At 41.2% G+C, this 10,959-nt stretch overlaps 2 protein-coding genes across 4 annotated transcripts in view; one reads left to right on the top strand and one right to left on the bottom strand.

Annotated features, from left to right (window-relative positions):
- Positions 1 to 208: 208 nt before the first annotated feature.
- On the bottom strand, positions 209 to 8,594 carry LOC103480382 (E3 ubiquitin-protein ligase TRIM39-like). The gene is made up of 8 exons (XM_008435304.2): positions 8,505 to 8,594; positions 6,809 to 7,400; positions 6,166 to 6,261; positions 5,478 to 5,711; positions 5,149 to 5,299; positions 1,790 to 1,816; positions 1,241 to 1,416; positions 209 to 1,159 (listed from the first exon to the last, which is right to left on the bottom strand). The coding sequence occupies exons 2-8, from the start codon at positions 7,376 to 7,378 to the stop codon at positions 788 to 790; spliced, it is 1,626 nt and encodes a 541-aa protein (XP_008433526.1). The 5' UTR covers positions 7,379 to 7,400; positions 8,505 to 8,594; the 3' UTR covers positions 209 to 787.
- LOC103480383 (GTPase IMAP family member 7-like) overlaps positions 2,380 to 10,959 on the top strand; it is a 9,806-nt gene continuing 1,226 nt past the window's right edge. Inside the window, exons 1-2 of one of the 3 annotated variants that reach the window (XM_008435306.1) lie at positions 2,380 to 3,989; positions 9,506 to 9,578. In XM_008435306.1, coding sequence (XP_008433528.1) covers positions 2,454 to 3,962 — 1,509 coding nt within the window. In that variant the 5' untranslated portion in view covers positions 2,380 to 2,453 and the 3' untranslated portion in view covers positions 3,963 to 3,989; positions 9,506 to 9,578. Of the gene's footprint in view, positions 3,990 to 9,505; positions 9,579 to 10,538; positions 10,708 to 10,959 lie in introns of those variants that run through there. The other 2 variants (XM_008435305.1, XM_008435307.2) reach the window with 2 other exon arrangements.

The raw sequence follows: 10,959 nt of genomic DNA, 5'->3' as shown, positions 1-10,959 counted from the left end.
TTAAGTCTATCTTAAGAAAAAAAACATAATAATCACTCATTTTGTAGTAATTACAAAATGAGTGATTACAAAAACATAGTAATCACTCATTTTGTCCACAAAGTAGAGGTGTTTTAATAATTGACAAAAATGATTAATCCATCAGACAGTTGAAACCAATAAGACAAAATAACCTGTAAATCAGACACAACTGCAAACCACTCAGGTTTTAGAAGCACTTTATTACATAAATTATTACAATTTCCCATCCAATATTGATTCAGACAAATTCACATAGTCTGTGGAACACTATAGAGTCACATGCTGTTCATCATAAAATATAAATTTATTCTAAGACTTTTTACCTATTTTACTAGTGGTGACAATAACCGAAGAATGTAGAACATTTGAGTGAAAAAAATATAATTAGTTTCAGCACATTTGAGGATCAATGATGATGTTGTAAAAGTAAAATCTGAACATTTACCAAGGATATCATCAGCATTATTGGTTCATGTCATTCATCATTTTACTAAGTCATTGTTTAACTGGTCATCTCTACTGGTCACTGTTTGTATCCACAGGGAAGACTGACAGAGGATATTGATGAAGACATCAATAATATTCCAATAATTATCTTGTTTTTAACTAACTTTTGTTTGACAGTTTATGTGTCAGCATAAACTTTGCAGTTTGGAAGCGGAAATGTCAAGCCAACCCGAGATTGGTCGGGTTGGACTCTTACACCAAATCTTGGAGTCTTAAACCAGACTTGTTTTGCTTCACATTTGATCCAAACTGAACACCTTCAAGTTTCGTGACTGACGGCTGTGATAATCAGCGGCTCTGTATTTTTCCCGTGGTCAAAAACTCCTGGGCTGAAGAAAGGGAAAATCCTCTCTGAGAACAAACACCCGGTGAAGGTGTAGATGTGCGATCTGTCATCCACGTCAAAGAACGAAACCATGCCTTCTTCGTAATCTGTGAACACTCCGATGGTCTTGGGCCTCATCTGGAGTTGAAGCAGGACGGAAGGTGAGTCCAGGGCCCGGTACTCACTGGCGTTCCTCAAACGCACCGTCCAGTAGCCATTGTCTGGGGTGGAGGTGATCATACCCTTCCTGTTGATGGACTCTTTGACCACGCCCAGGTCCCAGAAGGTCTTATTTCCAACCGCAACCTAGTTAGGAGAACAACTTTTTAAGCATTGGTGTGTCATCAACGGGCCTGGCGTCGCTTTGTGTTGATCAAACCGATCTACCTGAAAGTAGAACCTCCCAGACCGGAAGCCTTTCTTGCTCAGAACGCAGATAACCGGGTCAAAGCGTTGGGGAATGTCAGGAACAAGGTGCAGCAGCTCGCCTCGGCCCGCCTGCTTTCCATCAGGGGACAGGACGATGTTTGGATGGGCTGTGTCTGGGTCCAACACCACATCCACTGTGGACACACCGGTCAAAATTTATTGTCTCCTTCCAGACTATGATTAGTATACCCAAAGTTTATCATCACAATCATCAGTATCACAGGTTACCTGAAGGAAGTTGAAACCTACGAGAGACTACTATGTAAAATTCCAGTACATGTTCTTCTGTTCTAATCTGTTGTTCACCTTGTTGGTCTTTAAAATTAGGTTAAAATGAGCTCACAGGCATGAGGTAATTTAAAATATTTAATTGGAGGCTTTCAATAAAAAAAGAACTTCAAAGAGCAAGAGACATAATACCAATATAGTAGGATATAAGGAAGAAAAGACATGACTTTCTGGGCTTCATTAATAAGATTAATAGAAAACAAAGATTTGTGTTCATACCTGCATATTTTTGCATCCTCCTCATCTCTGTCAAAAGAAATAATAAAAAAACTTTATTAAATACTTTTTTAAATCGGTATAATACAATTAAATTATTTGTGGACATTGAGAAGATTGAAATGTAGCAATGATGCACCGACAAAGCAATTTTTAAATTTTTTTTGGCATTTCAAAGTTTAACAACTTTTTGGAAAAAAACATGAGAAAACTTTTTTACTTTTGGTATGATACTAACCAAGAACACTTACCGGCACTCCTAATAAAAACGTTTAAAAAAAAGAAAAAGCCTTCAATAAATTATTAGCCAATCCCAACTAAAATACAAATAAATCAAGAAATGAAACAATTATTTTACAGTTTCAGGTAATCAGAGTGTTAAAAGAGCTCTTTTTTCATAATCCATGAAATCCTGTTTTCCTGAATGTTGATGTTTTCACACAACAACATTCTAAAGACATCAAAGTCTGAGGACTTTGACGTCATCAAATTCTATGATGTCATGACAACAGTCACTTGTGATGTCATCATCACTGTTTTTTATATGTAGCAAACTTCTACCTTCTTGTCATTGCTTGCTACACCACTGACAAGTTCAGACTTACGCAAAGCGCTTTTGAAGTTGAACGCTGATCAAGACTTAATCTGAACAGACGTTTTGTCCAGCATGTCCCATCAAAGGCCACTTTACACCAACAGTGCGATAAGAAGGCGTTGGGGAGCTGTATCAAATCACCAAGACTGGTTTGAGGCCCAGAGACTTAGGTCTCTTGTGGAAACGGCGAGAGCAAGACGGATGGAGGAGAACCAAAAGGTAGTTTCCTTGCAGAGAGAACTGGATAATATGAAATATGAGTTGCAGAAGGAGAAAAATCTCAAGGACATGTACATCAAGAAGGGCAAAGAGATGAAGAGAGAATTACTGGCAGTGGAAAAGTTTACCAATCCAGAGGCGCTCAACCCTGCCATTATCGCTTCCCAAGTACACAGCGACATAAAACGCAAGAGCAAAAGGCTGCTGCAGCAGGACTTGGAGCAACTGAAGGTTGCTCATATTGTCAAAGAGGAAGAGTTTATGTCRCAGATCCAGGCAGAAAAAAAGAAAAGCGACACCCTCCAACAAGAGCTGGACGAGATCAAGGCTCGCTACGAAAAGCTTCAGTCAAAATATGAAGCCGACATTCGTGAGGAGAAACTGCAGGTCAACACGGATATGTTTTATGAAGAGAAACTCAAGCAGGACCAAAAGCTCTTTGAAAATCTGAGAGAAGAGAAGAACAATCTCCAAGAGCAAATGTCCAAAGAGATCGCCTGCCTGCAGGAAACGGAGAGATGTCTGCAAAGTCAGCTGGAGCAGATTACGGTTTCGTTCCAAGAACTCAGCCTGAGGTATGAAGAAGATGTTTCTGGACTGAGACAGAAAGCAGAAGGTTATCARCTTGAGATGAATCATGAGAAAGAAGCACATTTGGAAAGAGAAAAGAAAGACCTTCAGCTTATTAAGGAACTCAGAGCAGAAAAGGACAATCTGAGTCAGAAAATGGGACAAGAGTTCTCTTCCCTGCAGCAATCCAAAGAGGCAAGAAAACATCTCCAAAGTGAACTGGAGCAGATCAAAGTTTCTTACCAGGAACTTAAAATTAGATATAAAGAAGAACTTTCTGCTCTAAGAGAGCAAGATCCAATATATCAGCAGGGGACAGAGAAAGAGATGGAAGCTTATTTACAGAAAATAATGAGCAACCTCAAGATTATCAACGAACTTGGAGCAGAGAAGGACGATCTCCAAAAATTCCTGGCTGACTTCCAACAAATGTACTGTGGCTGTGAGATTGATTACAAAACGGAGCTGGAACATCTGAAAACTGAGCTTCAAGAAAGAGATGAGTTAGGACCTCCCAAAAGAAAAGTGGCAAAGCGTCAAGAACCAAATGAGAAAGACGCTGCTCCTGTAAACAACATCTCTGACCCGGCATCCAAGGATTTGGTCCGTCTCTTTGAGGAAACCCCGTCAGAGGACATCGAGGTACCTGATGCATCTCCCGAAGAGCTAAATCACTTTATAGAAACAATGACAGGCGCCTCAGCCAAAAGCTTCGGTTGGGGAAAAAAAGAATTGACACACTTTGAGTCTCAGGAAACCACAAAAATGGGAGAAACGCCAGGAGACTACTAAAATACGCAACTAGAAAACAGTGTGCAGGTTAGTACTGAATGATTTACAAACCCTCTACTTAGATTTTAGACAAATTTAGTGTCAGTTTTCTCCGGGTGCTCCGGTTTCCCACACATTCCCAAAAACATCAGTTAGGGTGATTGACCAATGTATATTGGTAAAAACCAATATACATTGGTATACCAATATACCAATGTATATTGGTCAATGTATATTGACCAATATACATTGGTCAACATACATTGACCAATGTATATTGGTCAATCACCAATATACATTGGTCACAATCATCCCCCCCGAAAAACTGTGTTTGTGTGCAAATCACCCAAAACTGCCCCACAATAGGTAACAAAAAGACATTATAGCAAATTCCAAACAACAAATAAACACCCCAATTAAAAAAATAATCATACGTGTGTGTGTTTGTGTACATGTGAGTGTACACCAGGTCAGTGTGAAGCGTCTCCTGCAGTAGCTTAGAGATTCTTCTAGGAATTGTAGAAAGTTGCTTTATTGCAACTTTCTGCGTTCAGCTACTGCAACTGGCTAGTCCCTTGACATGGGACTAGCCATGTCAAGGGACATGGCTAGTCCCTTGACACGTCCTACTCTTACAGAGGAGTAGGACGTGTGATTCTCCTGCTGCCAGTACATAGCCTCTCCACCCCAAAGACCCCTGCAGTGCCTCCTCGTGGCCACACACGGAAACTGGGTACATGAACAGTCCCAGGCCAAACTGCAAGGGGTTTCGGAGCAACAGTGGGCCCCAGAGATGAGGTGCACAGTGTGTGGACCAGTCAACCACTGTACCAGATATGGGCAAAAAGAGCGCCAGCGTCTCATCATTAGGTCTAACAAGGCGAGAGCCTAAATAATCTGAAGCTTGTGCTTCAAAGCAAACTGCCAACCCTGTATGTGTTTGTGGATTGATGTTTTTAAACTAAAGCTAATTAAAAGTATTAAAAGTTGTAGCTAATTATTATTCAGCCAAGATGGCCGCCTGGTTTTAGGTCATTCATGCCATCATGCTTACCTTAGGCAGTATTATAAACGTAGAGCAAAGAATCAGAGGAAAGTTCGCTACCATGAATACATGATAGAAAAATGATTGGATCTACCACATACACACGTGATTTCATCCTAAATGATGTTTAAACTCTTTTCCGTAACGATGCGTGTAGCTTACCTTCTTTCTTAAAGATATCCAGGTCTTTCCTTAAAGTGTTATCCAGTCTGGAAAGAGCTCTCCTCACCGTTCCAACGCAAAGTTCAGGGTAGATCCTGGTTTCTGACCACTCCCTGTTGGTAGGTGGAGGTGACACAAGCGAGGGCAGTTTCTGATAATGGTAAAAAAAAAAAAGAAAACAATTAGTTCATTAATCAAAAATGATCACCAAAATGCTGTGCTTTCCTCCTGACTGATCCTACACTAGTAACCAGCACAGCTTTTTTTTTTTTTATATCCGGGTTCTAAAAATTTGCTTCCCATCATCACAGCCTGAGGTTGACGCTAACCTGCAGGAGGTGCAGGTGGTCGTCTGTGTTTTCCAGCTCGTTTAGCTCAGTGTTCCTCCTCTGCAGCTCAGCGATTTCCTGCTGCAGATCACCGATCAGCTCCTCTGCCCTCTTCTCTGCCGCTCTCTGCCTTTCCTCTATTTCTGCATTAGCCTCGGCTTGTCTCTCCTTCGTGGAGTTGATCAGCGATGTGAAGAGACTGTCGCTCTCCTTCTTCTCCTTCTCAGCACTCAGCTGGAAAGCACCAAACACGTTAGCGCTTGATTTCAAGAAATGAAGTAAGATGTAAGTTTTGATTTTGGTTCACCTTGGACAAGTTTCCAGTGATGAAATAAATATTAATTTCTACTAAAGGAAAACACCAAGGTGCAATGTTTAGAGCAGGGTTTTGTTTAACACAACACTTTGTCTTGGTTAAAGCATATCTTTTGTGGATATCTCAATTTGCCCGGTTTATAACGCGGTCAAAAAGGCTCTGGGACAATAACCAGCAGCCAATGCCGCCATTTTGTATTTGAAAAAGTCAGGCATGATGTGACTAAAACTACAAAGGTAAGAAAAAAAAGACCAGCACTTCACAAAGCCCTTAGTCAAATCCCATAAAAGTGGGAAAAATTTTTTAGAGTAACGTCACTGGAGTCCCTGTTTCAGTTAGAGGTTGAGGTTTAGTTTCTCCATCGTCACTTACTGCGCTCAGCTTCAGACAGTTTTTTATCTCCTCAATCTTCTTTTGCCGCTCCTGGATCATCTGCTGAAAATCTGCCTGCGTTTGCTTCATGTGAACCTAAATGGACAGAACATATTTACTTGTTTATTTATGTAAAAGATGGGCTGGGTTGGCACTGCAGTCTGTGTATCACTGAGTTACAAACTGATGGTAAATGGTAAACAGCCAGTACATGTACTTGTACAGCGCTTTATCAAATCTAGAAGACCCCAAAGTGCTTCATGCTACATTCAGTCTTTCGTCTTTCACATACAGATGATAGTAAGCTACAGGATAGTAGCCACAGCCGGCCTCTGTCTACCACCAGCAGGTAAGTGTCTTCAATGATGGAGACATATGGAATGAGGAGTTGAACCAGCAACCTACCGATTACAGGATGAACCATCGCCACACATTAATTAGACCACAATATGGTACAACTTCCCTTAATATGATAAAGTTGAATTTTTAGCTTATATTGTGTTGACAGACTACTTCATGCGCTATGTTCAGTTTGGGTAATTTCCTGCATAACACTTGTAAGAACATTACGATCCCATCATCACTTCTGGCCTTCATAGGTTCTTATTGCCTGCAGCTTTTTATAATCCCCGTCTCCTGATACCTTCCTCTCCTTGCTCTCGTCCTCCATTGTCACCGCCCGGTGGTCTTTGTGCTCCGTCTCGGTGCAGAACTGGCAGACGCACATCTGCTCCATCCTGCAGAACATCTCCAGCAGCCGCTCGTGCTTCTTGCACATCCTGTCCTGCAGGTTCTTCACCGGCTCCATCAGCTTGTGCAGCTTCAGCGTGGCCACGGTCCGGTGTGGCTCCAGGTGGGCCTCGCAGTACGACGTCAGACACACCAGGCACGACTTGTGGGCCCTCACCTGCAGGGAGGTGGCGGCGCACACGTCACACACGACTTCGCCCGGCTGGGCTGCAGACAGAGGTGAAGCCGAGGAGCAGACGATCATTTGCCTTAAAGTGTCTGCCAGCTCTTTGAAGGCCGTGTTGACGCTTATGTCAGGCCTGGAGGCGAACGTCTTGTTGCAGGCGGGGCACTGGCAGTCGTCACTGCTGTCCCACACCTGCCCGATGCAGACTAGGCAGAAGTTGTGTCCACAGGGAGTGGTCACTGGGTCAGTAAACACCTGTAGACAGATGCTGCACTGGAGCTGCTTCTCTGGGAGCATTTTAGCTTATGTGTCGCTTTATCTGTTGGACAAGAAATGAGCCGGTTTGATAAAAAAAACAGATGGAAGAGGCAACAGTTAAAAAAATATATCTTTCATCGTTAGCTTTAGGTGAACATGTAAATACGCCAAAGATACACATGTCTTTCCTTTCGTTTAGGTTTTCACACACTCAACAGTAATGAGTGTCCTTGGAGTGTTTATTATTGTCGGTTATTCTGGCACACCCAGTGTTTACTGAGGCTATATTCCTATAATAACAATCCTGACATAACACCAGTGCATCCACATGAAGAACCCAATGAATAATCTCTACTTCACACAAAAAGCTTCAAAGTCTTAAAGCAGACTGGCTTTATTGTTTTTTCTGGGGAAGGTAACCTGGCACCACAGATCTATGAGAAGCTCAGTAATGTCCTAGCAAAAACCTCATCTGTCCGTCGTAAACTTGTGCTTTCAAGTTTACGACGGACACCACCTTGGTTTTGCTCCACTGTTCTTTTTTTTTCCAGGGTTCACAGGGTTCACAAAAGTTTCACTTTTAAAAGATTAGCTGTGTGGTGGTTCCCTTTCAACGTGTACCAGACTGCTTCCTCATTTCTCTTTGACAGTCCTTTGTGAATTGATTATCCCTGTGTGGGAGTAATGATTCTGTTTCATTTCTACTCATTCTATCAATCTGTAGGTTATATGTCCACCTATCCACCTGAGATAAGGTCAGGATGCTAGCATGTTTAGGAGACACTTCTCCACTGACAAGTCTCAGCTCATTCTGAAAGATCCAAACATAATTTCAGAAGAGATTTATAGAGGGTCTGCTTGAGATCTCCTACCAGTGGGACATGCCTGGAATAATCAAAGACCCCAACAGACTCCTTTTGACCCTCTTTATCCTCCCTATTACCTTTTTCGACCATGATCCATATCCAATGACCAAAGGTGAGGGTTGAAACATAGACAGATGGAAGCATTTACTAGTTGGGTCAGCTCTAGCTTCCCCATGATGGACCAGTTAAGGCTCCATTATGTCTGGAACAGACTCTCACCAATTAACCCAGCCATATAACTTCACATTTCTAGACACACTTTGAACTTTTATCTTAAATAGCAGATTATTTGTACTCACCCTCCTCACCTGAAGCAGTCGGTCTTGTCGTCTCTGACAGGTGATTCCTGCTTTATGAGATGGAATGACTGCACTAAAGAGCAAACCGTGACACAGGGAGCACAGTTACTCATAAACCCAAACCCTCCCCCCCTCCTGACTCTCTGGATCGGCCTAATCTTAAAATCACAATTCACAGCTCAACCAACAATTAGTTACCGTAGCAACATTAAACAGCTGGCTTGTGTTCGGCAAACCTTTATGAGCGCGTCTGTATTTATGTAATGATAGTAATAGTTAATAGTAGCTCTCACACAGGGACAGAGTTTGTTTGTCTCATGGGTGTGTTGGCCTGGTCAATGGTTAACATTTTCCTCTTGGAGCACATCTGAAGTACCTGCTCTGGACAGCACACAGGTATGAGGCAGAGGCTCACCTAGTTACATAACGGACATGTTCAGGTTCATATAAGAACCATGTCAACATGTCCGAAGCTTTCACACACACACACTGTATGTGGGATGTGGAAAAATGCAGTGTCTTTTTCACAATTTGGAACATTGCAGTCAGACATTTCAATGAATTTTAGCGGGATTTTATGTAACAGACCAACACAGAGTAGTGCGTAATTGTGAAGTGGAAAGAAAAGAACACATGGTGAAAAAAGAAACGTGCCGAGTATTTGTTTCCCATAACATACCGGTCTACCTTAGCTGACAGGCCAGGCGAGAAAATAAGGCAGTCAAGGGGAAACTTCAAGAGCTGAGATCCAAAATTCAGGTGGGAGAATTTGTTCATAGGATGATAATTATGCATTAACACCACAAATCTTGCCTTTATGAAAGACGGATAAGCCGAAAGAAAGCTTCAAGAAGTACAAAAAGCTATGTAGGTGAGCAACAAAACATGTTGGACATGTGGGTCAAATCTGACTACTACAGCTTTCTGTGGCTCTCTACAGGGTGCGTAATAAGCTTCCATACATAGGAGAATGTGAAATGTATATTTCTTTAATATTTCAGATACCCAAGAAGATGCGTTTGACAAAAGAGCAAAGGAATTACTCTAATAGCCGGATCAGGAAGAAGTCGCGTGGTTGCACGAAACTTTAACAGAAAACATGGAACGAGCATCACACATGACACTGTGGCAAAACTGATTTGTAAGTTTCAGAAAACTGGAAATGTTGCAGATCAACAATGAAGTGGTCCAAGACGTGCAGCGATTACACAGAGTTCCACAAAAAGGAAAAACGGTTGTCCAGTATAAAAGGTTTATAATTTCTATGTATGAAAACTTAAGGCCCACACTGAAGATTCCCGAAGGCCTTATAAATCGAACCTTGAAGATAACAGTTGTGTGATTAAATGTCATCATTCAAAGCAGATCAATATCTATATATTGTCAAATATAAACCTTGGAGCAAATGTTTCCAAGTGAAACTTTTTGTTGACTAAATAAGGTTAGCAGCAAATCTTTAGTCCTAAATCAGACTGAACTGCATCACTGTTCTCTGTAGTGTCATAACTTTCTCACTAGGTGGCGACAAAGTATTAAAATAGTGATAATCTCATTAAAAGCCTTCCTACCTTGTAATGCAGTATTAAAGAAATATATTTTAACTTTAACTACTGACGTCGATATCAAAATGTCCCCCCCCCCCCCCCCCCCCACCATAGACACTTATTTTCCCCACAAAGGGAGTTTGACATTTTAAGGTCGAACTGGGAATTATTCTTTAGACAAACAAAAAGATAAACTATCGTTAACAAACAATAGACAGTTCAATGTTTTACACTATGATAGTTATTTGGTTAGAGCGACTTGTTGAACTAAGTGATTCTGTGATCATATAAACTTAGAAATTTTGATCTATACAAAAACATTTCTGCGATCATAGAGGATAACGATTAATTATTACACTTTTTTCTTCATGTGGGCAGGTATTTAGATTCATTTATGGGGTGCTTGCTAAAATTGCAAAAAACAACAACAAAACCTGCATTCCACGTTAAACACACTCGTTATTATGACGTAGCACACGCCCCTCCTGTAGCCTTGTGTTCTACAGGAAATGGTTCACTTTAGCCGCCAGAGCTAAAGTGAAACTTAAACTATCGAGACACATTTGAGTCCAAATTCACCCGGACAGGGCGAACCGCACTTCCTTTTTTTTCCCCTAAAATATTTCCACGGAGCTCAAACCTCTTCTTCGTCATGGCTGGTAAGTTAAATTAGTTTATTTTTGTTAGGCTGCAAACTTGACAATCTGGAGCAAAACAGAATATACAGTATAAAGAGCGCAGCTTCGTTGCGCAGTCTCCTCTCAGACATGCATGTTGTTTCTCCTTGCAGTTTTGCAATGTTTGTGCAAGAGGCAAAAAATAAGATAATGTACGTAGAGCTTCTTTTGGAAAGTTTACTTCTTGGTTTAAAAATAAATTATGATAAATTAAAATGCGAATCAATATATATA

This window comes from Poecilia reticulata, linkage group LG18 (genome assembly GCF_000633615.1).
Source record: "Poecilia reticulata strain Guanapo linkage group LG18, Guppy_female_1.0+MT, whole genome shotgun sequence".
NCBI lineage: Eukaryota > Metazoa > Chordata > Actinopteri > Cyprinodontiformes > Poeciliidae > Poecilia > Poecilia reticulata.
This window is presented reverse-complemented; position numbering and strand designations above follow the sequence as displayed.

Excerpts from the sequence above, each read along its gene's own strand:
- LOC103480382 (XM_008435304.2), bottom strand. The coding sequence starts at position 7,378 with ATGCTCCCAGAGAAGCAGCTCCAGTGCAGCATCTGTCTACAGGTGTTT. Across the intron at positions 1,417-1,789 it reads GAGGATGCAAAAATATGCAG|TGGATGTGGTGTTGGACCCA; the intron begins GTATGAACACAA and ends GTGTGTCCACAG. Across the intron at positions 1,160-1,240 it reads CTGGGAGGTTCTACTTTCAG|GTTGCGGTTGGAAATAAGAC; the intron begins GTAGATCGGTTT and ends TCTCCTAACTAG.